This window comes from Oryx dammah, unplaced genomic scaffold, assembly GCF_014754425.2.
Source record: "Oryx dammah isolate SB20612 unplaced genomic scaffold, SCBI_Odam_1.1 HiC_scaffold_8, whole genome shotgun sequence".
Lineage (NCBI taxonomy): Eukaryota > Metazoa > Chordata > Mammalia > Artiodactyla > Bovidae > Oryx > Oryx dammah.
This window is the reverse complement of record NW_024070192.1, coordinates 52,862,945-52,889,521: the sequence shown is the minus strand read 5'-3', so window position 1 is coordinate 52,889,521 and position 26,577 is coordinate 52,862,945. Positions and strand designations below refer to the sequence as shown.

Genomic DNA, 26,577 nt, shown 5'->3' with positions numbered 1-26,577 from the left:
GAGCTAGTTAGGACAATGCATAACTACAACTCAGGCCCTTCTGACCCCAAAGTCTGAGTCCTTTTCCTTCTACCATGGCCCCTTTTATCTCCCAGTACCTAAGCATGTGCTGGGATGTTCTTAGTCACTCAGTTGAGTCCAACTCTTTGCAACCCCACGGACTATAGCCCACCAGGCTTCTCTGTCCATGGGATTCTCCAGGCAAGAACACTGGAGTGGGTTACCATGCCCTTCTCCAGGGGGTTTTCCCAACCAAGGGATTGAACCCAGGTCTCCCATATTGCAGGCAGGTTCTTTACCATCTGAGCCACCAGGGAAGCCCAAGCATGGGTCTGCACATATCAGCTTCCCAGAAACTGCCCACCAATGAAGAAGATGCAAGAGATGAGGGTTTGATCTCTCTGGGTTGGGAGGATCCCCTGGAGAAGGAAATGGCAACTCACTCCAGTATTCTTGCCTGGGAAACCCCATTGACAGGGGAGCCTGGTGGGCTACAGTCCGTGGGGTCACAAGAGTTGGACATGACTAGTGACTAAAGCACCACCAGCATGGTCTGCACATATGTTTGATGCTTAGTTAGTTACTGTGGTTTCCCCTCCTTTGCTCTCATGTTAGGGTGTCTGGTGTTCTCTGGGTTTTCCCCGCTTTCTCATCCTCCTTCTCTGAGTCAGTCCTACCCACAGGGATTCTGCAAGGCTCACACCCTCATCCGGGGTCTTGTTTCAGCAATGTTGGTCTGTCTCCATCTTCCAGTCTTTTTGGCTTCCGTGACCTTATTCGAGGTTGCAACATCTGACACAATTGGTAAGTGCCACCCTGCGCTGGTTTCCTGGGGCTGCGGTTACAGAGGACCACAATCTGGGTGGTTTAAGACAAGAGAATTTCGTCTCCTCCGGTTCAGGAGGCTAGAAGTCCAAAATCAAGGTGTTAGTGGCCCAGGCTGCTCTACAGGCTCAAGGGGAGAATCCTTCCTTGCCTCTTCCAGCCTCGGTGGCTCCCAGCCATCCTTGACTTACAGCTGCGTCACTCCAACTCCAGCCTGCTTCTCTGGGGGGTCCTCTTGTGTGTCCTTGCCCCTTGTGATAAAGCCACTAGTCAGCGGATATAGAGCACCCTCTAATCCCGGGCCCTTATTACTTCTTCTTGAAGTCACATTCTAAGGTTTTAGTTGGACATGTATTTTGGAGGGACACTATTTAAGCCACTACACTCCCCTTGTTCAAAGACTTCATCCTGATTTCCCCCACCACTCCAGACCCTAATATGAACGAAAACAAGGAAACCCACCTCTACTCTAAGCCGTCTCCTTCCCTACCTCGGGATCCTGATGATCAGCTAAGCCCTTTGAGGGACTTGCTTATGGGTCCACCTCACCAAGAACCAAACAAAGCCCACAGTCCAGTATCCAGATCCAATCTGAGTGGTCACACACCTTAATCCCATCACTGGATCCAGGCAGCCCTCTATATCCGCAGGTTCTGCGTCAACAGATTCAGTCATCAGTAGATTGAAAGTATTTTATTTTTAAGATTCCAAGAACCTCCCTGGTGATCCAGTGGCTAAGATTCCATGCTCCCGGTGCTGGGGATCTGGGTTTGATCACTGCTCAAGGAACTAGATCCCACATGCCGCATCTAGAAGTTCACATGCCGCAACTAAAGATGCTACATGTTGCAACCGGCACAGCCAAATAAATTAATTTTTTTAAAAAGATTCCAGAAAACACCCCTTCAAAAAAAAAGCACTCTGGCAGCTATTTACATGACATTTACATTGCATTAAGTTTTATAAGTTATCTAGAAATGATAACTTATGATTTAAAGTATATAGGATGATATGATAGATTTACAAATACATTTTATATAAAGGGCATGAGCATCCTGGGGGTTCCTGGAACAAATCCCCTGTGGATACTGAGGGATGACTGTATTCTAGTGGACTCCTAAAGAGCGATATTGATACCCTATTGAGGAGGATCAGAGAGTATCCTTCTCATTCTTGGCTTTTCCAACTGGGGGATGTTTCCTAATCTTGATCTCTTCCTGCTCAGATCTGAGGAGTGGGGATAATAGCAGAGAAAGAGGGGGACAGAACAAAGGGCTTCTCCAAAGAGTGGCGTCTGATAGCTTGCTCCTTGTTTCCCTGCTCCAAGCACAGGCCGCCAGCACCACCACCATCTCTGATGCTGTGAGTAAGGTCAAGACCCAGGTCAACAAGGCCTTCCTGGATTCCCGGACCAGGTGGGTGAGACACAAACACCACGCGCGTTCCTTCCTGGGCTTCCTGTTAAGGACAAGTGCATCTAGACCAGTCCCGACAGGCCAGTAAGCCAAAGCAATTATACAGCCTGCCCTCACCTGCGAGCAGGGGCCGAGCAGGAGCAAGAGCCCGCAGCTCCTAAAATCCTCAGCCTCGAAGTTTACTTGAAGAGGATGTCTCATCTGATCCCATGAGCACTTTCTTTCCTGTAGTTGAGTGATTCCTTGGGTCATGCCTTCCAGAGTCTCAGAAAACCAGTCAGTAGTTTTTCGTTCATTCAGCATGACTTAGATCAAGTCCTTAGGAACAGAAACTGAGATCTGCATTCATGTACAGGTGACTTACTGGGAAGCACTCTCAGGAAGCTCTAGAGGAGCGAAGGAGTGAGGCCAGATGGGTAAAAAGGCCAATAAGCAGGGATGCAGTTTAAGGTCCAGCCCCAGCTGACCCTGCAGGGAGATCCAGAGTGTGGGCTGTATCTCAGAGCCTGTCCTACCTCGAGCAAGGGAGCAGAGTGTTCACCTGCCAAAGGTGCCCTTGGCTCAGCCAGATATGCTGCAAGCTTGGTACTGGAGCTGGGGTGGGGGCGGCTAGAGGATGCCGCACACTGTGTGACTCCCAGGCATTCCAGACTGGCAGCTCCCTGACTCAGACGCCATTGCCCAAGAAAGTTAGAGGCAGGAACCATCAGCAGCAGCTGCACCCGCAGCAGCCAGCAGAGGGGCCCAAATGCACTCGGGGAACATACAGGACACCGGCAGTCAGCTACCTCCCAACCCCGTGCAGGGGCTGGGCTTCCCAGAATAAGCAGTGCAGACTGCATCCCTACCCTCAGGAAGCACATGCTGGAGCCAGAGAAGCAGACAAACCAGAGTAATCACTTCACAGAGCTGAAAACCACCTTGCTCATTCCTCTTGCTGTCTCTTTACTGAACTTGGGGTTTCACTCCCCCTTGACTCTTGCATAAACTCTCAAGAGGTCCCCCAACTTCTTGGCTGACTTTTAGAGGAAAAGATGTGCTCTGATCTCTTCTAGTCCCAAGAACAGCATCCTTTCAGGAACTCAAATATCAGCCAAAGAAGATGAAGCGCCGAGCCTCTCACTTTCCTCTGCTCAGAGCTGTTGTAGGCTTCAGAGAGAAGGAAGGGTCCATGGTCTGTCGTCCCTCTTTCCTGGGCTTCTTGCCATCCCCCAGCCCAGGTTTCTGACTTAGGGGTTAAGCTGAGGGAAGGAAGGAGAGATATAGGATGACAAAGCCTAAATCAGTTGGATAATGTAATGCCTGGAGGTGGGGTGGGGAGATCAGAAGTCCTTTCCTCCCTGGGCACTTTCGGCTCTCACACACTCTGCTGCCAAGTCTCTGACCCAGAGAAGTATCTGACCAGTAGCTCACAGCTCCAAGTCGCAGCCCAGGAGCTTGCGGCTCCCTCCCTAGTCCCTCCACATATCATCTTGACCGAGGTCCCCTTTAAAGAGGCTCCAGAAGACCAAACAGTTTTTCAATGCAGGAGCCTGGTGTGTCTCCCTTTGCCTGGCAAAGCAATAAAGTTATCCTTTTCTACTTTACCCAAAACTGTCTCCGGGATTTGATTTGGGACCACTGTACAGAGAGGGGCTTCCAGGTGGCTCAATGGTAAGGAATCTACCTGCCAATGCAGGAGACGCTGGTTCCATCCCTGGGTCAGGATGATCCCCTGAAGAAGGAAATGGCAACCCACTCCAGTATTCTTGCCTGGAGAATCCCATGGACCAAACAAACAAACAAACAAACAGAGCCTGGTGGGCTACAGTCCATAGGTCACAAAGAGTCAGATATAACTGAGCACGCACACACAGGTACGCACAGAGGGCTGAAAGCTTTGCCCTGCCCCTGGAGGCTGTGTGGATTCAGGGCCCAGTGCCGGCCTGTCTGGCTTACTCTGCTGTTAGGTGCACAGTGCCAGCCACCTCCTCTTTTCTTGTTTTCTTTCAGCTCTTTGGGCAGGTGTCAACCACCAGCCACGACTCCAGGACACACCGCAGCACCCTCTTCTTTTTCACTTTTTTTTAAAAATTAATTTTTATTGGCGTATAGTTGCTTTACAATGTTGTGTTAGTTTCTGCTGTATAGCACAGTGAATCAGCTATATGTATCATATATCCACTCCTTTCTGGATTTCCTTCCCAATTAGGTCACCACAGGTCATGGAGAAGAGTTCCCTGTGCTATACCCTCAGTTCTCATTAGTTACCTATTTTATACATAAGAGTGTATATATGTCAGTCTCAGTCTCCCAATTTGTAACATCCTCCCCCTTGGTATCCGTAAGTTTGTTCTCTACATCTTGACTCTGTTTCTGCTTTGCCAATAAGCTCATCTGTGCTGTTTTTCTAGATTCCACATGTAAGTGATATTATACAATATTTGTTTTTCCTCTTTCTGATTTACCTCACTCTGTATGACAAAGGTAAAAATCTGTCTCTAGGTAAAAATATGGAACCTTTCACAAATTTGCTTGTCATCCTTGTGCAGGGGCCATGCTAATCCTTTCTGTATAGTCCCAATTTTAGGATATGTGCTGCCAAAGTGAGCACCTGTCCTCCATGTAAGGACCTTATCATAGGACTGAAAGCAAAGAGGAAGCCCCACAGTGGTGGGAGGGAAATGTCGGGTATTTCAGCCACTGTCTCCCAATGAACTTTGTCTCTCCTTAACGTCAACCCTTTTATAGCCCAAGGTGGGGGTACACTAAAAGCCACAAAATCCGTGTTCAGCACCTCCTTTTTGAGTCATGCTGGCCAGGATGAGCAGCCCTGCCTTGGAACTCATCCCCACTGGTCAGTTCCTGGATTTGGGGACCTCATGGAGACATAATCACATTTAAACATTTTGTTCACAAGCAAGCAAACAATCAATCCAGTGCCTCACAAACTGTGATGAGGACAATGAAGGAAATAAACAGAGCAGTGGCTGCTACTCTAGTTGCAGGGAGCAGGGAAGCCTGATGGAGGATGAGAAGGAACAGGCCATGTAGCGAGCCAGGGGCTAGCATTACAGGGCCTGAGGGCAGTGCAGGAGAGAGCTTTGGGTGCTAAGGACACAGAAAGAAGGCCATGCTGGTGGTGGCAGTAGGAAAAGAGGACACACAGGTGGAGCCTGAGAGTCAGAGGGTCAGAGGCAGAGCAGCGGCTTGGAGGGGCTGGGGGAGAAGGGGAGGGATCAGGCATGACAGTTCATGGGTGTGGAGTCTCCTTTGCAGGTGATGAAAATGTTTGGGAGCTAGACAGAGGCAAAGCTCGCGTAATGCCGTGAGCATGTACGCTATAAGACCATGGATTCAGGTATGCCGCAGGGTGAGCCAAGAAAGTGCTTAAATCAGAGTAGCCTGGTCTGCTTTTCATTCGAAAAACCTCCCTCCTGCAGCCAGGTGGAGAATGGATGGGAGGAGGACAGGAGGGGAGGCAGTAGTCTGCTGCAACCATCCAGATGGGGGACAATGACGACTAGGGCGAGGGCAGAGGCCTGGAGATGGGAAAGAGTTCCTCCACAGCCCTGCCTGCTCCCCTGGAGCCCAGGTCGGCCTGCTTGTTCAAGTCACCCCTCAGGCTGAGACACCAGGCCCCTGCGTGCTAGAGGTAGAGTTAACGACTTGATCCACAGGGACAGGCCAGGAGTCACAGCCTGTGAAGTGTATCCCAAAAGCAAGGTTGTCTTCCTGAGAGTTTGAGCCACTTTCAAAATTTCAGAGTCTTAGAGCCGTAAAGATCATCTCACAGGACCCCTCATCTCACACAGGAGTGGGGAGAGGGTTCTCATGCAGGTCTTCACCCACCTCACCTGCTTAGTAGTAGAAGTCTATTTCCTCTGTTTTTCCAGACTGACTACATTCTATTGACCTGTCTTCAATTCTGTCTTATGTCCACCTGACTGCTGGGTCTAGTCAACAAGCTTTTTATTTCAGTTAGGGTATTTTCAGGTCTCTAATTTCGACTTGTTTTCTTTTAATAAATTCTACTCTTTTTTTCAAACTTTAAACTTTTTATTTTGTACTGAGGTATAGCCAATTAACCATGTCGTAGTCGTTTCAGATACCGCGAAGGGACTCAGCCATACATAGTAAATTCTACTTTTATGAAATGGTCTGGGTTTGTTGTGTTTTTTTTTTTCCATTTAAGAAAAACTTAAAATTGATTATTGAACCATTTTAATGACAGCGGATTTTAAATCATTTTAAAATCTTTATCAGATGTCTCCAGCATCTGGTTCACGCCAGGATTGGCATCAGTTGGTTGCCCCCAAGGCTCAGTGATGGGGGAGTTCCACAGTCAGGGGCTCCTCAGTCGGAATGGTACATCCGGGGACTTAGGCGTATTTGGTTTCCCCAACTGAGCCGGAAGCCGCCAATACAGCGGCAGCCCTCTGATTTTAACTCAGGAAGCGCTCAGGTCCATCTGCCTGCCTTTCCTTAGAACCAGACTTAAGCAAGCTTAAAGACACACTGCAGCTTCCTCCTCCCAGAGGCGGTTTTCCAGAGGCATCCGAGGAGAGCTGAGTAAGGATACCGAGAGCACAGACGTGGGGGGCTCCTGCTTGCTGCCCACACCCCCATGGGTCCCCCACTGCTCTCCACTGTAGGCTGAAGACGGCCCTGAGCTCGGAGGCACCCACCACCCGACAGCTCTCAGAGTACTTCAAGCACGCCAAGGGCCGGACCCGCACGGCCATTCGCAACGGGCAGGTGTGGGAGGAGTCCTTAAAGAGGCTGAGGCGGGACACAACCCTGACCAACGTCACAGGTACGGAAATCCCACCAGCCCCTCAAGGGCAGGAAGGGCTCATCTCCCTGCGGGAAAGACCAGAAGCTATCAAGACTGCAGCTCCTGTTCAGAGCCCTCTTCTCTCCCTCAGAGCAAGGAGGGGCTGGGAGGACAGCCAGGTCAGTGCTCTTTTGGCAGAGAAAGGAACTCGGGCCCAGAAAGGTCACACTGCCAACTCCAATGAGGCGACATTCGTGCCCTTTGGCATAATACCAGCTGTAAGGCCTCTGTCCAGAGGAAGGACTAAAGTCAATAAACACGGGCTCCCTGTCTCAAACCACAGTGCACCACTTCCGCCTGTGAAAAGGACATTTAAGCCACCTGTGTCAGGGGAGATTTACTGGGATTATGTCATGGGTGAGGAACTGTCCCTCTTGTTCTGGGTACTGTGGAGCTGAAACAATGAGCTTTGCCAATTGATCATGAGCTCCTCGACCCCTCCACTCCACCCCTGGCCAAATGTCACAGTTCATAGACGGTCATGGAGGAAGGGGATTGATCTTGACGGAAGGAAGAGACTGCAGGTTCTTGCTGGGAAAAGTTCAAGTGAGGGAAGATACCTGGCCTAGGACATGGGCAAATTCCAAAGTTCCCAAAGGAAGGAAGAAAACCAGGACAAGGTAGGGAGGAGAAGGGAGCGCTTTGAACTCCATGAGACTCAAAAGGTGCTGGGGCTTGAACCTTGGCCCCTGCCCATTTCTGCAGATGGGTCCCCTGAAGAAGCCCCCCAGGGCTGGATCCCCCTGACTCCTTTTCCCTGCAGGTACCAGGATGGAGTACAGGCTGCTCTAGGACTTGGGCGGCTCTCTCTTCTGAGGCCTCATGAAGGCCTCTGATGCCTAAAACTCCCCAGTGTTACCCCCCCAAGACCACAGCGCTCCTCACTTTAAAATGGCCTGTCCCTTCCCAATATCTTTCCCATTTAGATTCCTGTGTGCTTAGTACTTTAGAGGTCAGTGGAACTTTTTTACTTTTTTTCTTTTTTTTCCGCAATGCCATGTGGCATCTAAGATCTTAGTTCCCCAAGCAGCGGTTGAACTCTCACCCCCTATGGTGGAAGTGTGGAGTCTAAACCACTGGACCACCAGGGACATACCCATCAGTGGAGCTTTAGAAGAAAAGCAATCTTACCAAACTAACTCATACTAACATGCACCTAACCTCTCAGGGGGTACTTTTATTCTAAAAGAAAACCCCGTTGATTCAAATGATCTGATAGACCAAGAATTACTAACAGTTCTGGAGATTACCAATCTGTGCCGCCTTGGGCAAGTCTTGGGAACCCTATGGTCTCTGTTTTTTCTCTGTAAAATGAGAATTAAAAGTTTTACCGTAACGAGTTGTCAGGGTTAAAGGTGAAACCCCCTGAAAAACGCTTGCTTAGAATGTAAAATGTATTCTTCCAAAAATCAAGTTCAAAAGATGCACCTCCCCTCCGGGCCTCGGAATGGAGGAAGAACCCAGGCACAGAAAGGATAGAGGGTTTTCTGACACCACCTTGCTCTGTGGCGTCTCTTCTCTTTCAGACCCTAGCCTGGACTTGACTGCCCTCTCCTGGGAGGTGGGCTGCGGTGCCCCGGTTCCTCTGGTGAAATGTGATGAAAACAGCCCCTACCGCACCATCACGGGAGACTGTAATAACAGGTGAGCGGCAGTGGGGGTGTGTAGTGGGCAGGGTGGCCCACCTGCCCCGCCCAGCCCAGCCAGGGCCTTGGCCCCTTGGGCACTACAGGCAGGACTCCCACGGCCTCACCCTCCCGGGCCAGCGTCCCGCTGGAATCCGTTCTGTTGGAACCCGCCTCACTTTCCCAACTTGTCTAAAGAGACCACCGTATATCCGGCTGGAAGGAGCGCCTTTCCCGGGGGGCGGAGGAGCCCGGAGCCTTCGGGGATGGGAGTGGTCCAGACCACCTCACACTTGAGAGGCACCTCCTCCGCATCCAGTCTCCCTGGGGCAGAGGCTCCCGTCGTTCCCCGGGGGATCCCCGTGGGGTGTGCGGAGAAGCAGACCCGGGAGCCAGCCGGCCGAGGCTGAGGGCCAGCCTTGCCGTTTCAGGAGGAGCCCCGCGCTGGGCGCCGCCAACAGGGCGCTGGCGCGCTGGCTGCCGGCGGAGTACGAGGACGGGCTCGCCGTGCCCTTCGGCTGGACGCAGAGGAAGACGCGCAACGGCTTCCGCGTCCCGCTGGTGAGCGCGGCCGCGGGGAGGGGGCGAGCCCCGAGCTGGCCCGGGGACATGCAGTCAGAGGGGAAGGGAGGCGCCCCCCTAACTACCCGAGGAGAGGACGCAGACACAGGCGCGAGGAGAGACAGACGCGCGGCAGAAGCACACCCGGGGAGACGCGGAGATGGGGACTCGCTCCCTCGTGGTGTTCCAGCAAACGCCACCAGAGGGCTGCAGATCCCGCGTCCCAGCCCAGCCACGTGGTGGGCATGGCCCCGTCGCCATCAAGCCAAGTACCCCGGGGTCTCCCAGGCAGATGGCCTCCCTGCACCATCCTGCTGGCGCTTGTCCAGCCGCAGCCCCTGGAGTGCATCAGCTGTTGTTTGCCTGGAGGTCCCATCTATTGGCCTCATCTGAGTTGGCAGGCCCTCCCCAGAGCCCCTCTGTTCCTGTTTCCAGACACCTGGCACCTCCTCCGTGGCATTTACTTAAGGGACAGCCTGTCTTTGTTTTCCCTCTTTGAGTGGAAAGGGCATTGGCCTTGAAACCATCAAGTCATACAGACCTGGCCCTTTGTAGCTGCAGGACGTGGGTGAGTTGCTCTCACCCTTCTTGGACTCTCAGAATGGGAGTAATGCCACCCACTTCAGAGCTTGTCCTGAAGGGGAAGTGTACCTGTTACGTCATGGATACTCAATATACTGCGTTCAATCTGAATCTTCAAAGCACCTTTTCTTCCCTCTTCTTCTGTCTCCATCTTGTAGGCCCGTGAGGTATCCAACAAAATTGTAGGCTACCTGGATGAAGAGGGTGTTCTAGACCAAAACAGGTCCCTGCTCTTCATGCAGTGGGGTCAAATTGTGGACCACGACCTGGACTTCGCCCCGGAAACAGAACCGGGGAGCAGCGAGCACTCCAAAGCCCAGTGTGAGGAGCACTGTATCCAGGGAGACAACTGCTTCCCCATCATGGTAGGCCCCTGCAGCGGGGGGCCCCTGGCAAACTGCTTGCATCCTGGTGTAGCAGGTGTTCCCAGCCCATCAGCCAGGACCTCCTGGAGATCCTGAATGCTGATCTGACAGCTTCCCAAGCCTCTCACATTCTATTCATTCATTCGCCCACTTATTTAGTAAATAGACATCCATCATCTGCCATCATCAGGCAACACACTAAGCACTTGAGATTCAAAGGTGAATGAGACAGCATCCCTTCCCTCGAGGACAGAGGAACTGTGTAGGAAATAGACAAGCAATCACTAGTGGCAAAACTGGGAAGCTCTGGAGAGAGTTTTCTTCATCCCTGGCCCAGCAACACTGGTGTCACCGGGGGTCTTATTAGAAATGTAAAATCTCAAACCACATCCCAAATGTAAGCAGAATCTACATTTTATTCAGATCCCCAGGAGAGTCATTGTATACCCAGTAAATTTGTGGAATGCCACCGTGAGTCATCATGGCGTCCAGGAAGGCTACTCTCAGAAAGAGCTGAAACGTGATGGATGAGTCAGAACGAGCAGCAGGGACTTATGGGACTTTCCAGCAGGAAGGGAAAGGAATTTGCAGTGGTGCACCTTTCTTCTTATTCGTGGGTTTTACAGTGAGAGCGTGATTATCCACTCAAGCATATCAAGAATATGTGTTGTGGTATAAAGAACATGGGCTTCCCAGGTGGTACTAGTGGTAAAGAACCCACCTGCTAATGCAGAAGACATAAGACAGGCGGGTTCCATCCCTGGATTGGGAAGACCCCCTGGAGGAGGGCATGGCAGCCCACTCCAGTTTTCTTATCTGGAGAATCCCATGAACAGAGAAGCCTGAAGGCTACTGTCCGTAGGGTCGAAAAGAGTCGGACACAACTGAAGCGACTTAGCACAGCACAGCACGTGGAGAACATAAGCTGTGGAGTAAGGTCAACCTAGATCTGAGTCCCACATCTTTCCCTTTCAGTTTGTAAGCTCTTGGGCAAATTACTTAACCTTTTGGAGCCTCAGTTTTCTCACATGTAAAGTGGGACAGAATTACCTACCTTACAGGGTTTTATGAGGACCAAAGTGAGATAAAGTATGCATGATACCAAGGCACATGGTAGGTCCAAAATAAAAAAATGGTAGCTGTTGTCAGTAGTAATTATTAACAAACTCTTTCCTGCCTCATGTCCTGCTTCCCTGTGCCGGGATCGCAGGACTCCCTCACAACCAAAAATTTGGAGCTTTTCCTCTTGGCCCTTTTACACAGCAGGAGGTAGTGAACTTCAGGGTCCTGGGGGCCCAGGATGTAGCGTCAGCACGAGGCCTCTGGAGCCAGTGTCTGGCACCAGGGTCCCAGCAGGGCACCATCAGCATCTTTGCCAGCTGCATCCCGACCTACCCTGGGGAGAGGCTGCCAGCTGTACCACCTCTGCAGTCACCCACCCGCATCTCTCTGCAGTTCCCAAAAAACGATCCCAAGTTGAAGACTCAAGGGAAATGCATGCCTTTCTTCCGAGCCGGGTTTGTCTGCCCCACTCCACCTTACCAGTCGTTGGCCCGAGAACAGATCAATGCTGTGACCTCCTTCCTGGACGCCAGCTTAGTGTACGGCTCTGAGCCCAGTCTGGCCAGCCGTCTCCGGAACCTCAGCAGCCCGCTGGGCCTCATGGCTGTCAACCAAGAAGCCTGGGACCACGGGCTGGCCTACCCGCCCTTTAACAACAAGAAGCCAAGCCCCTGTGAGTTCATCAACACCACTGCCCGTGTGCCCTGCTTCCAGGCGGGTGAGTCTAGGCTGGGAATAGAGGGGCCCAAGGACAAAGGGATTATCCTGGGGACTGAGAGCAGAGGGAGGCCGGAAAAGCTTCTCGGGGGTGCTGGGTGTCTTCCAAGCACTGAAAGTGACCCTTGCTTCTTCTCATTGTCTTCTGGAAAAATACACACTGAAAGCCACCACTGCTGCAGGCACTGGTCCAGGACTGGCAGAAGGGCCCAGACAAATACAGGATCTAGGAACATGTGTTCAATGTATGTTAAAAAAAAAAAAAAAAAGAATTATGGAAATCCAGAAAAGCACAAAGAAAAATAAAATCCACAAAATCCCACTACTCACAGATAATCATCGTTGACATTTTAAGGCCTATCTTTCCAGCTTTTTTCCTAGCATAGATCTTGTTCTACATTGTTTTACACAATTGGGGTCATACTAGAGTGCAGCTCTGTAATCCGATGTTTTCTCTTCACCTATTAGGTCTTTAAATATTTTTTCTTCTACATCATGATCTTTAATGGTTACCTGGCTTTCCACAGCATATGTTTATCATAATTTATTTTACCAACCCTATTTGGAGACATTTAAGTCATTTTTAGCTTTTCTGTGATTTTGTTGCTGTTTTTAAGGTCGTGAGCATCCTTGTTGATGAATCCTTGTGCTGATTTTCAATCAGTTTACTAAGATAACTTCCTAGAGGAGGAAGTTCTATATAAATCAAAAGGAATGTATATTTTTAAGGCTTTTTATAATCTTGGCACAGAGCCCCCACTCCATGCAGCCTGTGCAACTGAAGCCCTCCAATTCTCATTCTAGGGGCTCATGCCCTCCTGGTCCTCTCTGCCTCTGGCTTCCAGAGGTCTTATCTCTTCCAAAAATCCAGTCTTCTAGGATGAATCCCACTCAAACATGGCAGAAGGCCCAGGTCTCTTGCTAGATCTGGATTCTGTGTCCACACACATCTCACATCAGTCCAGACACAAAACCAAGCCCTTCCTGTTTTCTATAAAAATATCCACTAAGACCAAGCATCTGTGAATTTCACAGACTTTCCTGAAGATTAGAGGACACAAAGAGAAGCCCCCTGTAAAACACCTGGTCTTTCACCATCCTCATGACCCTCTCCTCCCAACAGCCCCCATCTCTAGATTCTTCTCCTTATTACACGGAATAATTTAACCCTTCCCAGGTTCCTACCCTCAAATTTGCATTCCTAAAACCATCAGAGTTGCTCTGAACAATAAAAAGCCCCTCGCTCATTTGTAGGCCCTGTCTTAGAAGACAATTTGGATTTAATTAGCAAAATTTTACTTCTTAATGTCATCTGTAGTCTTTACCACAGTCTAGTGGGGGGTCAACCTTATTATCCCCATTTTCACAGCTATGAAGACTGAGGCTTAGAAACATTAAGTAACTTGTCCAAAGTCACGGAACTAAAAGGTATGTGTGCAGAACTGGGATTCAAATCTGTGAATCACAACTCAGATCTCTTCCCAGCTTAAATTAACTAGAAGGAGAGACTTAAGAGAGCTTCCCGCTGGGGCACCATCATGTATTTCTTTGTGTAAGTTACTGGGTTCAGGGGCTGCTCGGGGTGAACCCGCCTTCCTGCCTTCTGGGCTTTCAGGAGATTTCCGAGCCTCAGAGCAGATCCTGCTGGCCACTGTCCACACCCTCCTTCTCCGGGAGCACAACCGGCTGGCCAGAGAACTAAAGCAACTCAACCCTCACTGGGATGGAGAGAAGCTCTACCAGGAAGCCCGGAAAATCCTGGGAGCCTTCATACAGGTGAGAAGCCCGGGAGCACTGCCTGTACACCAGCCTGGCTCGCTCACCCGGCTCTGCCTTCTGCCTGCTGCCAGACCTCCATCGTCTCCTCTCCTGCTTCTTTGCCACTGTCTCACTCTTGTAAACCCTCCCCTCTGTTTCTTCAGCTTCTCTGCCCCAAAATGAACCCCTGGATTCGGGGTGTCCGCAGGTCATTCATATGTTGGTCACTCAGTGTGCCTCCTCAGGTGCCATCACTGGGACCATTGGTTCCATCTCCTGGGATGGTTACATCGCCATTATTCTGATTGTTTGGATTGGATTATCTTTCAATCCCACACCTAAACCACAGTCACAGGCACAAGTCAATTGCTATTGTTGATCAACTGATTGACTAGAATAGACTTAGAAAGGTGGATATGTTGACATTAACCATACACAGATTTTTAAAAACATTTTATTTAAAAATACTTGTAGATGCTTAGGGAGTTGTAGCCCCCAAAATGTGCATGCACCTAGTCTCCCCCAGTGCTAACATTTTGCATAGCTGTGGTACAATTGCAAAAGCCTGAAGTTAACACTGATATGAACCATAAAGTTTAATCAGATTTCACCAATAATAAATGCAGTCAATTCGTGTGTGGTGTGTATATGTGTGTGTGTGTGTGTGTGTGTGTGTGTAGCTTCATGCAGTTGTACCATGAAAAATGTGTAGTTTCATGTAACCACCACCACAATAAAGACACTTAGCTCTTCCATCACCACAGGACTCCCTTCTGCTACTTTTTTACCAGCTGTAGCTCAGCTGGTAAAGAATCTGCCTGCAGTTCGGGAGACCTGGGTTCGAACCCTGGGTTGGAAAGATCCCCTGGAGAAGGGAAAGGCTACCCACTCCAGTATTCTGGCCTGGAGAATTCCATGGACTGTATAGTCCATGGGATCACAAAGAGTCAGACATGACTGAACGACTTTCACTTCACTCACCCTTTCTGATAGGTATGTAATGATATTGCATGTGGTTTTACTTTGCATTTACCTGATGGCTGATCACACTGAACATCTTTTCACATGCTTTTATATATTTTTTTGCCATCTGGATATCCTCTTCAGTAAATCTTTGGTTCATGTATTTTGCCTGTTTTCTTTCTTTCTTTCTTTCTTTTTTTTTGCTTTTAATTTGTTGTTTTTTGGCTGCCTTGGGTCTTAGTTGCGGCACGTGAGCTCTTTCACTGTGGCCTATGAGTTCAGCAGTTTCGGTGCACCGGGGTAGTCGTCCGCAGTGGGAGCTTAGTGCACAGACCAGGACTGGAACCCGAGGCACCTGCACTGGAAGCATTGGAAGGTGGATTCTTAACCACCAGACCACCAGGGAAGTCCCTATTTTTCCCATTTTCAAATTCGAGTTTGTTTTTTGATGTAGAGTTTTCAGTGTGTGTTAGTCACTCAGTCGTGTCTGACTCTTTGCAACCCCATGGACTATAATCTGCCAGGCTCCTCTGTCCATGGAATTCCCCAGGCAAGAGTACTGGAGTGGGTTACCATTCCCTTCTCTAGGGGATCTTCCTGACCCAGGGATCAAACCTGGGTCTCTTGCATTGCATGAAGATTCTTTACTATCTGAACCATCAAGGAAACCAGTTCTTTTTACATTCTAGCTATGAGTCTTTTGTCCGATCAGTCTGTACTTTGTCTTTTCATTCTCTTAATAGAGTTCTTTTCAGAATAAGGGCTTTAATTTTAATGAGGTCAATTTATCAGTTTTTTCCCTTTCACATACTGTGCTTTTGGTGTTAAGTCTCCATTCTTTCCCTAAGTCTTAGATCCCAAAGATCTATCTCCTGGTTTTATTTTTCTAGACGTTTTATGGTTTTATCTTTTACATTTAAGTTCATGATCCATTTGAGGTTAATTTTTGTATAAAACATAAGGTTTAGGTCAGGGTTCACTGAGGGGCAGGCAGGGGTGACTGGATTTCTGATGGCTCCAGCACAACTTATCTTTCTCCTTTTGAATGGCTTTTGCTCTTTTGTCAAAAATTATTAATATTTGGCCATATTTATATCAATCTATTTCTAGATTGCCCATTCTATTCCACTAATCTATATGCCTATCCCTGTACCCGCACCAGTGTTCAATAACTGCAGTTATATGATAAGACTTAACATTAGGAAGAATGACTCTTCTCTCTTTACTCTTCTTTTTCGAAATTACTTCGGCTATCATAGGGTCTTTACCTTTCCATAACATTTTAAACATGCTTATCCATGTCTAGAAAGAAGTCTTGCTGAGATTTTGATAAGAATTGTATTAAACCTTAGATCAATTTAGGAATTGACATCCTTACTATGTTGAGTTTTCCAATATATAAACAGTGTGTATGTCTGTGTGTTAGTCCGTCAGTCATGTCTAACTCTGTGACCCCATGGACTGTAGCCCACCAGGCTCCTCTGTTCATGGGGAATCTCCAGGTAAGAATACTGGAGTGGGTTGGCATGCCCTCCTCCAGGGGATCTTCCCAATCCAGGGATCGAACCCAGGTCTCTTGCATTGCAGGCAGATTCTTTACCATCAGGGAAGCCCATAAACATAGTATGTCTCTCCAAATGTTTAGATTTTCCTTGATTTATTTCATCAGCATTTTATAATTTTAATCATACAGATCCTGTACATGCTTGTTACATACCTGATATTAACTTCCTTTGGAAGAACTGTAAATGGTATTACATATTAACTTCCTTTGGAAGAATTGTAAATGGTATTACATCTCTTATTTCAGTTTCCAGTGACTCATTATCAGTGTGTAAAAATATAATTGATTTTTATATGTTGATTCTGTATCCTATGACCCTTGCTAAACTCAGTTCTAGGAATCTGTAGATTCCTTGGGATTTTCTACAGATAGTTGTGTCATCTATAAATAATTAGTTATATTCCTTCTTTTCTAATTTGTGTGTTTTTCATTTCTTTACCTTGCCTTATTACAGGCAAGAAAAGTATACCTTCAGTACTATCCTGAATAAGATTGGTGACAGCAGACAGTCTCACCTTCCCAACAGTTAAAGAAAAGCATTCAAGGTTTACCATTAAGTATGTTAATTGTGAATTTCTTTGTAAGTGCTCTTTATGAAGTTGAGGAAGTTCTGCTCTTCTCCTAGCTTACTGAAAGTTTTTAAATGAACAGATGTGGAATTTTGTCAAGTGGTTTTTCTGCATAGACTTATATAATTATATGACTTTTCTTCTTTAGTCTACTCTGGTTGCTTTAGGTTTATTTTGCTCTTACTGCTAGTTTATTCAGAGAAGGCAATGGCAACCCACTCCAGTACTCTTGCCTGGAAAATCCCATGGACAGGGAGCCTGGTAGGCTGCAGTCCATGGGGTTGCGAAGAGTCGGACACAACTGAACGGCTTCACTTTCACGCATTGGAGAACAAAATGGCAGCCCACTCCAGTGTTCTTGCCTGGAGAATCCCAGGGATGGCGGAGCCTGGTGGGCTGCCGTCTATGGGGTCGCACAGAGTCGGACATGACTGAAGCAACTTAGCAGCAGCAGCAGCAGCAGCTAGTTTATTGAGGTGGGAACTTAGATTATTGATTTGAGATCTTTCGTCTTTTCTAATATAAGTATTCAGTTCAGTTCAGTTCAGTCGCTCAGTCGTGTCCGACTCTTTGCGACCCCATGAATCACAGCACGCCAGGCCTCCCTGTCCATCACCAACTCCCGGAGTTCACTCAGACTCACGTCCATCGAGTCAGTGATGCCATCCAGCCATCTCATCCTCTGTCATCCCCTTCTCCTCCTGACCCTAATCCCTCCCAGCATCAGAGTCTTTTCCAATGAGTCAACTCTTCCTATGAGGTGGCCAAAGTACTGGAGTTTCAGCTTTAGCATCATTCCTTCCAAAGAAATCCCAGGGCTGATCTCCTTCAGAATGGACTGGTTGGATCTCCTTGCAGTCCAAGGGACTCTTCAAGAGTCTTCTCCAACACCACAGTTCAAAAGCATCAATTCTTCAGTGCTCAGCCTTCTTCACAGTCCAACTCTCATATCCATACATGACCACAGGAAAAACCATAGCCTTGACTAGACGGACCTTAGTCAGCAAAGTAATGTCTCTGCTTTTGAATATGCTATCTAGGTTGGTCATAACTTTCCTTCCAAGGAGTAAACATCTTTTAATTTCATGGCTGCAATCACCATCTGCAGTGATTTTGGAGCCCCCAAAAATAAAGTCTGACACTGTTTCCACTGTTAGAAGTGATATAAATTTCCTTCTTGGCACTGTTAATTGTATCCCACAAATGTCAATACACTATGTTTTCATTTTAATTCAGTATGTATGTTTTCTTGTTGTTGTTACTTCCTTTCTCTTTGACCTGTAGGTTATTTAGAAGTATATTGTTTTATTTCCAAGTGTTCAGAGATTTTGCTGCTGCCTTTCTGTTACTGATTTCTAGTTTGATTCCATCATTGTCAGATAATATACTCTATATGATCTCAATTCTTTCAAATTTGTTAAGGTTTACTTTATAGCTCTGGTACCGTTCTCTGGTTGAATGTTCCACAGATCCTTAAGAACTGCTTGTGCATTCTGCTATTGGGTGGATTGTTACCTATCACATTGTTCCTTCCTTTCTGAAGGTCCTAGCCTCCTTCTGTTGTCATTTCTTTATATTTAAAGAGTTTCTTTTAGCCATTCTCTGAGGATAGGTCTGCTCGCAGTAAATGCTCTTCCTTTCCTTCATCTGAGAATGTCTTTATTTCCCTTTTATTCCAGAGGAATAGTGTTACCAGATACTAGATTCAAGGCTGACAGTTCTTTTCTTTCAGCACTTTAAAAACGTTGTGCCACTTTCCTCTTGCCTCCATGGTTTCAAATGAGAAATTCACTGCTATTCAAATTGAAAGTGAAGGTCACTCAGTTGTGTCCTACTTTTTGTGACCCCATGGACTATACAATTCATGGAATTCTCTGGGCCAGAATACTGGAGTGGGTAGCCTTTCCCTTCTCCAGGGGATCTTCCAGCCCAGGGATCGAACCCAGGTCTCCCACATTGCAGGTGGATTCTTTACCAGCTGAGCCACCAGGAAAGCCCAAAAAAACTGGAGTAGGTAGCCTATTCCCTCCAGAGGATCTTCCCAACCCAGGAATGGAACCGGGGTCTCCTGTATTGCAGGCGGATTCTTTACCAACTGAGCTATGAGGGAAGCTATTCAAGTTGGTGTTCCTTTGTAGGTGATATATCATTTCTCCTTGGCTGTTTTTAAGAATTTTTGTGTTTAGTTTTCACAAACTTAATTATGATGTGTCTTACAATAGATTTCTTTGGGTTTATTCTGTTTGAAATTCAACTTCTTATATATGTTAATGTTTGTCTGTCACTAATTTGGGGGGGAGGTTTCAGGCATTATTTCTTCAAATACTTTTTCAGTCCTATCCAATTTCTCTTCTAATTCTGGAATTCCATTAATATGAACATTAGATTTTTTGTTATTGTGCCACAGAACACGGAGGCTGTGGTTTGTTTGACTTTTTTTTGTTTGCTTTTGCTTTTTTTTTTAAGTCTATTTTCTTTCTGTTTTTCAGATTGACTAATTTCTATTGATCTGTCTTCAATTCTATCCTGCCATGCCCACCTTACTACTGAGTCTAGTCAACAAGTTTTTATTTGAGTTAGGATAGTCTCAGTTATATAGTTTCAATTTGTTCCTTTTTTATGTAAATTCTACTTCTTTTATTGGAGAAGGACATGGCAACCCACTCCAGTATTCTTGCCTGGAGAATCCCATGGATAGAGCAGCCTGGTGGGCTACAGTCCGTGGGGTCACAAAGAGTTGAACATGACTGAAGTGACTTAGCACTCCTTTTATGGAATGTTCTGTTTTTTCATTTAAGATAACTTAACATTGATTATTGAGGCATTTTTATGACAGCTGCTTTAAAATCTTTATCAGATGATTCCAGCATCTGATTCATGCCAGTATTGGCATCAGTTTATTATCTTTTCTCATTCAACTTTGGCTTTCCTGGTTCTTGGTATTATGGGTGATTTTCAATTTTATCCTGGACGGTTTAGTTATTATGTTAGGAGACTCCTGATCCTATTTTAATCTTCTATTTAGGCACATATTATTCCATAATAAGTTACCCTGTGTAGGTTTGGTTGTAGGTTCTGGCATGCTTTTGCAAGCTTTAGTTCCAATGAGAGTTTAGCTTTCTGAGCCCTTGCAATGCTATTCTGGTCTGCTTCATTCTTCTTCATTCTTCTGGGGTCCCCACCCTATCCCTGCTGACTCTGTCTGCAGGGCCGGAAGGTACTCTCCTGGCTGCCTTCTGTTGCTGAGTAACCTTCTAGAGTTACGGGTTAACCTTCTAGAGTTATAGGAGCCACTATGCCTGAGTCTCTATGCCACTGGGTGAAGAACAGAGACACAGGGTTCACTGCTGCAGGCAGATCGTGGGTTGGGTTGTGGATCAAGGGTTGAGATGGCTAATGGCTTGAATTGTGAAGCAGCTGTGGGGACTCTTTACTAGGTTTTTGCTGAACTTCCCCCTAGCCAGGTCCTCTGGAGAATGAGAGAGAAGGTTATTCTTAACTGCTTTTGTCTATTTCTGTTGGGGGTTGAAGACTGCCATCCTCTCATGGACCTAGTCTGGGGTATGTAGGAACTCACCATTTTGTCATTCCTTGACAAGGTCTTTAGCTAGTCCATCTCTCCAGCTTTTGGAGTCTATTTAGTGCTGTCTGTTGGATAAAATTTCCAGAGCATTTAGTTCTATTTAGTGGAGGATACATTTAGGTTTCTTTAGTTACAGTCAGTAAGGAGAACTGAGTAAATTCCATCTTGTTTTGCAACCAGAAGCGCTATGTGCATATTTTTAACCATCAAAGAGAACTATTTCCATTCATTTCTTAGCAAAATCTCCACAGTTCAATACTTATTTTTTAAGAAAATGTAGACCCATAAATCTTGCTGCTGGAGATGTGTATAGGAAATCAAAGGATAAAAATTATCTACCTGAAGGCTGTCTGAGTTGAGGCTTTTATTAGTTTACTTGGGCTGCCATAACAGAGTAATGCAGACTGGGAGGCTTACACAACAGAGGGTATTTTCTTACAGTTCTGGAGGCTGGAAATCCAAGATTAAAGGAGTTAGCAGGTTTGATTTCTCCTGAAGCCTTTCTCCTTGGTTTGGCCACCTTCGCTGTATGTTTTTCTCACGTGGTTTTCACGCACGTGTGTGCGTCTCTCTCTTATAAGGACACTAGTCTTACTGGATTAGGGCTCCACCCTTATGACATAATTTAACCTTAATTACCTCTTTACAGGCCCTATCTCCAAATACAGTCACATGAGAGAGTTAGAGCTTCAGCGTAGGGTTTCTTGGACTACAAGAAAAAGATACCCACTTGGGATAATTAAGATGTTCAGTATTGGTTCACCCTACACGTTTATCACATGGAAGCTCCTAAGGGTTTCTCCTGGAACCCCGGGACAGTGAGTGTAATGCAGTCGGGCCTCGGCAAGGGTGACAGCCAGAGGCTGGAAATCCTTTGGAACTGAGGCAAGTCATTTTCACTGTCTCTCCCTCTCCTCTTCTCCTCCCCTCACATCTCTCTTTCTCTGCAGACGGGTTTTCTCTGCATTTCTGCTCACTAGAAAATGACAATCCATCTGTCCCCTCCTATCGAGCACCACCAGGAACAGTCTAGAGTAGCTGCATCTGAAATCTAAATTCCTGAGCAAGAGAATCTGACTAACCAGCTTAGTCTGGGGCCCCGGTCAGGCCAGTCCACTGTGGCCAGGGGCGGGGTTCCGTCTCCTGCTGCCTCCCAGAGCCTGAGGAGCAGGCGGCCTGCCCCAAGGATGGTGTCCCCAGAGTCTATGCTGCTGAAGGAATGGGAAGGACCCCTGAGGGCAAGAGAATATTATACACGGTCAGTGGCATAATCGTGAGCTAGGCAGAAACATGAGAGATATTAGGTAAAAAAGCAGAATGCATTTCACTACATGTTCTCTAGGATTACAACCAAGTTAAAATATGTATACCATAAAAATTAGAAAGAATAAACAATTAACATAATTATCGTGTTGTGGGATGGCATGACTTTATATTTTTTCAAAATTTTCTGTTTATGTTAGTTCACTCTTCTGAGCAAAACAAACAAGAAACTGACCTCTCCATGGAGCAGCACTTCTTTCAGAATGGGGGACTGAATGAACTCCCCTTGGTTACCCTGTGACTCATTCCTGTGGTTCTCCATTCTTCTTGCCCTGGCCTGTGGGAAAAAGTTTAATAATATAATTTTATGTTAAAGTGACACACAGAAACTGTGATGTTAGCTTCATCATAAATTTAGAGCAAAGATGGCCAAGAGAGTACATTTCAAATGTCAAATTCAAGGGACTGATCAGTAGAGCCTATATTGAGGCAGATCATGGAAGGTCAGCAGAAACTAGGTCACGATTGGTTAGTAATGTCTGCCAGGGTTACGGGAAGGAGAATTGGACACGTGCAACGCATAGGACACATATGCAACCCATTTGCCATCCTTGATTTTTGACCACTCCTCCTTGGCTCCGACCTCACTCCACAAAGGTTTGAGTCTTCTCACATCCTTTTTTTTGGACTTGTTTTTCCTTGCAGATTATCACCTTTAGGGACTACCTACCCATTGTGCTAGGTAGTGAGACGCAGAAGTGGATCCCGCCCTACCAAGGCTATAACAACTCTGTGGATCCCCGAATTTCCAACGTCTTCATCTTTGCCCTCCGCTTTGGCCACATGGAGGTTCCCTCCACTGTGTCCCGCCTGGATGAGAATTACCAGCCATGGGGTCCGGAAGCAGAGCTCCCCCTGCATACCCTCTTCTTCAACACCTGGAGGATAATCAAAGACGGTATGTCCTTTCGGGGATGCGCCATCACCCGGCTGTCTCACTCTGCAGCCTGCTTCTAGAAAAACCTGGCATGGAAGTCAGCCTCCTGCCACTTCCCATGCCACCTTGGGCAAGTGACTTCACCCCACTGAGCCTCAGTTTCTTCGTTTGTAAAATGGGGACACTAATAATATCTCTCTCACTAGGATACTAAAATGAAATAACTATATATAAATAATTATCAATTATTATAAGTATATAATGAAATTAATATTTGTGTGTCTCTTTAAACATAGTCACAAACACACAAATAAATCAGCAATTACTTTTTTCACCTATTAGAGTAATGGTACATTTATTAGCAAAGTATGGAGAATTTGGAACTCCTTGTGTGTCTGTCCAAAAGACAGTGAAAAATATGTATTGGATGGAAATTAGCACATTTTGACAAACAATTTTATATTTAGAAATTTACCTATAGGACATAATAAGGAGTGTTCGAATGTGTATGTAAACTCAAGGGTACTCATTACAGCCTTAATTGTAGTTATTAAGATTATAAGTAATCTCTTTATCAAATCATAATAGTAGGGAAATTAATAGTGCACTTATACAATTTAATTGTATTTAATATATTGAAATTAACTGACCGTAAAATCTAGGTTTTTCAAAAGTTTGGCGATTAGTTCCTGAGTATCAACTATGTTTGAAACATTAATATTATATTTTATTCACATAAAATAAAATATGTATGTGCTTGTTTGGATATGGTCAATAAACTAATTTTATAGGAAGATTGTTCCAAAAAAAATGAAATACATATATAAAGCGCCCTACAATAGTTTCTGACACACAGGAGGTGATCACTAAATATTAGTTATTATTCTCTCTTTCTTGCACTGTCCTTTAAGGTGCCAAGTTTTCCCTGCTTCCTTTCCCTCCCTCAGGCTTCCCTGACACTTGCAGAAAGAATTCCTGTGTCTAATAAATAAATAGGGCTTCCCTGGGTAGCTCAAATGGTAAAGAATCTGCGTGCTGTGCAGGAGACCTGGGTTTGATCCCTGGGTCGGGAAGATCCCCTGGAGAAGGGCAATGGCAACCCACTCTAGTATTCTTGCCTGGAGAATTCCATGGACAGAGGAGCCTGGCGGGCTACAGTCCCTGGGGTCACAAAGAGTCAGACATGACTGAGCAGCTGACACACACACAGTAAATAAATTGCTCTTTTCTGCTCTTCTCTACAGCTTTCCACTTCCATTAAGTGCCAACGATTGGACCCCTGTTCCCCTTTATCCTGAGCTGGGCTGTGTTGAAACTGGCTTTTACTTAAGGCCTGACAAGTCAGGGCATATTTCTAGAGATTTCTGCCATCTCTTCTCATGGTGCACAGTTCCTTGGGGGACCATATGGAGGAGAAGGAGCCAGCTCTCTGAACGGGAGCTTGGAAGAAACCCTGAAGCTTATGCTCACGCATCCCCGCAGGATGGCAGGTGGTGTGGACGTGCCTCAAACCCCCAGCACACCCTGTGGGCTGCGCTGTGTTCTTCTTTCCCCAGTTCCAGCCCCAGAGGGGCAGTTGGCCTGTCTTTCACCTGAGAAAGAGAAACTGTCAGGAGGAGGGCGTGCCCAGCAATGGAAGATGTCCCCAGCTGCCCCACCCCCAGCATGGCCTCTGGGTCTCCCTTGCAGGTGGAATTGACCCCCTGGTGCGGGGTCTGCTGGCCAAGAAGTCCAAACTGATGAATCAGAATAAAATGGTGACAAGTGAGCTGCGCAACAAGCTTTTCCAGCCCACTCACAAAATCCACGGCTTTGACCTGGCTGCTATCAATTTACAGCGTTGCCGGGACCATGGGATGCCTGGTGAGTGGGCCCAGGGTCCAGCCAGGCCTGGGGAATGTTTCGCTGCTTTCTGGGGTTCCCAGGGACTTTCCTCTATAGCCCTGAGGAGCTGATCAATTCTAAAACAGAAGGCAGAGATGCCTGTTTTAAAAACGCACTTGTGAAATGGCATCTTCCAGTCTCCCTAAGACAGAGACCAGAGAACATATCTGGTACTATGCCTGGGCTCCTCAAATGAAAGCGATCAACCACTGACCTGTGAAAGCAGTTTAAAAACCCAGAAAATATTAAGAAAAGGAGAACAGAGAGAAAGCGATGACTACTGGACCTTCCTAAATGCAGAACTTTAAGGGCCAGACTGTCTGGGTTCAAATTCTAGCTGTGTGACCTTAGACAAGTGACTTAGCATCTCTGTTCTTCAGTTTACATATGTGTGCAGGGCTTAGAGCAGTGCCTGGGCCCACAGTAAGCAGCACATATCCTGCTGGCTCCCTCGAAGCCCAAGTGCCACAGGGTGAAACAGTGGCTCACTGCCTCCCCGTTCCCAGAGGCTGGGAAAGCAGACTCTCTGGGGCTGATGGAGCTGGAGTGGGCATGTCCTCAAAGGGCATTAGACAGCCTCCACCTCTCTGCCCTAGGGTACAACTCCTGGAGGGGCTTCTGTGGCCTCTCACAGCCCAAGACGCTGAAGGGGCTGCAGGCCGTGCTGAAGAACAAGATACTGGCTAAGAAGTTACTGGATCTCTACAAGACCCCCGACAACATTGACATCTGGATCGGAGGCAACGCCGAGCCCATGGTAGAAAGGGGCCGGGTGGGGCCTCTCCTGGCCTGCCTCCTAGGGAGGCAATTCCAGCAGATACGTGATGGGGACAGGTGAGTGAGACCTCAGCGGGGAGGGCGGCAGGGGAGGCCCTTCTGAGAGGTGGGCATTGGGGTGGGCGTCCTGCAGGACAGATGCCAGACCTCGGCATGTTCCCGGGGACCTCCTCCCTTCCCTTTTGGCAGAGTGGGAAGGGGCCAGCAGCTGGGCTGTGTGGAGACCCTGCTTGTGTCTCTGTAGGTTCTGGTGGGAGAACCCTGGGGTCTTCACTGAGAAGCAGCGGGACTCTCTACAGAAAGTATCCTTCTCGCGCCTCATCTGTGACAACACCCACATCACGAAGGTCCCACTGCATGCTTTCCAGGCCAACAACTACCCACATGACTTTGTGGATTGCTCAGCTGTTGATAAGCTTGATCTCTCACCCTGGGCCTCCAGGGAGAATTAGGGGCCCGGACTCCACAGCCTCCCTCACTGTGCAGTAAAGCTCCCCTTGGCCACGATGCCATTTCAAGTAGACTCAGTGACCTGGCCCCTTCGGGCTCCCTACCCGATCCCAGGACTTCTGCCCAGCCGAGTCTCTGCACGCCCCCCAGGCACACCTTGCTCAAGCCCAAGGCAGCTGCCTTGCCGCTCCAGCTCTTCCTGTTGAATCCCACCTCTCCACCCCCATCCTCTCCATCTTCTTCCCCACTTCTGTCAAGACTTACACTCTCCAAAATGCTTTCCGATCTTGCTTGCCAGATGTCACCCATCCTTTCCCCAAAAAAGTCTTGGCTGAGGCTGTGGCCTTGACACCCGTATCTCTCCTCCCCTTGAACTAGATTGTAAACTTCTTGAGCTCGGCCTTCAGCCTGCTTCCAAGTGTGTCCTGGGGCCCCCAGCGTAGTACTTGGCACACAGTGAATGCTCAATAAACACCTGATGATTGACTATAGATGCTGGCGATGACCTTGTTCCCTTCTGGAAGGCAGGCCTTGGAATCACTACCAAATGAGCAACGGTGTTTACAGTTCGGACATGTCCCACCACAAAGGGGTCACATGCATGAGTCTAGGCAGTGAGAGGGCCCAGTTTGGTGCTCTCAGCTTCAAAGCGCTCTCAAAGAAAAGGAGGGAAGGGGCTCCTGCGCAAAGAAGGCATGGCCGTGGGGTGGCAGGAGAACTTTCAGGGCATCGCCACAGGGGCAGAGATATCCAAGCCTGGATTTTCCCCAGAGCTAATTTGGGGGGATTCCCTGGTGGTCCAGTGATTAGGACTCCACACTTCCACTGCAGGGGACACAGGTTTAATCCCTCGTCAGGAAA

General features: G+C 47.5%; 1 protein-coding gene and 1 non-coding gene across 6 annotated transcripts in view; one reads left to right on the top strand and one right to left on the bottom strand.

The window, feature by feature from the left end:
- Positions 1 to 26,205, top strand: part of LPO (lactoperoxidase) — a 30,435-nt gene extending 4,230 nt beyond the window's left edge. For 2 of the 5 annotated variants that reach the window (XM_040244231.1, XM_040244235.1), the window contains exons 2-13: positions 727 to 804; positions 2,153 to 2,240; positions 6,875 to 7,035; positions 8,583 to 8,700; positions 9,113 to 9,242; positions 9,983 to 10,189; positions 11,645 to 11,969; positions 13,584 to 13,744; positions 22,374 to 22,626; positions 24,295 to 24,468; positions 25,086 to 25,323; positions 25,511 to 26,205. In XM_040244231.1, coding sequence (XP_040100165.1) covers positions 727 to 804; positions 2,153 to 2,240; positions 6,875 to 7,035; positions 8,583 to 8,700; positions 9,113 to 9,242; positions 9,983 to 10,189; positions 11,645 to 11,969; positions 13,584 to 13,744; positions 22,374 to 22,626; positions 24,295 to 24,468; positions 25,086 to 25,323; positions 25,511 to 25,718 — 2,141 coding nt within the window. In that variant the 3' untranslated portion in view covers positions 25,719 to 26,205. Of the gene's footprint in view, positions 1 to 482; positions 805 to 2,152; positions 2,241 to 6,874; positions 7,036 to 8,582; positions 8,701 to 9,112; positions 9,243 to 9,982; positions 10,190 to 11,644; positions 11,970 to 13,583; positions 13,745 to 22,373; positions 22,627 to 24,294; positions 24,469 to 25,085; positions 25,324 to 25,510 lie in introns of those variants that run through there. The other 3 variants (XM_040244233.1, XM_040244234.1, XM_040244230.1) reach the window with 3 other exon arrangements.
- On the bottom strand, positions 4,727 to 4,833 carry LOC120867513. The gene has a single exon (XR_005721934.1). It is a non-coding gene; the product is annotated as a U6 spliceosomal RNA (small nuclear RNA).
- Positions 26,206 to 26,577: the final 372 nt, after the last annotated feature.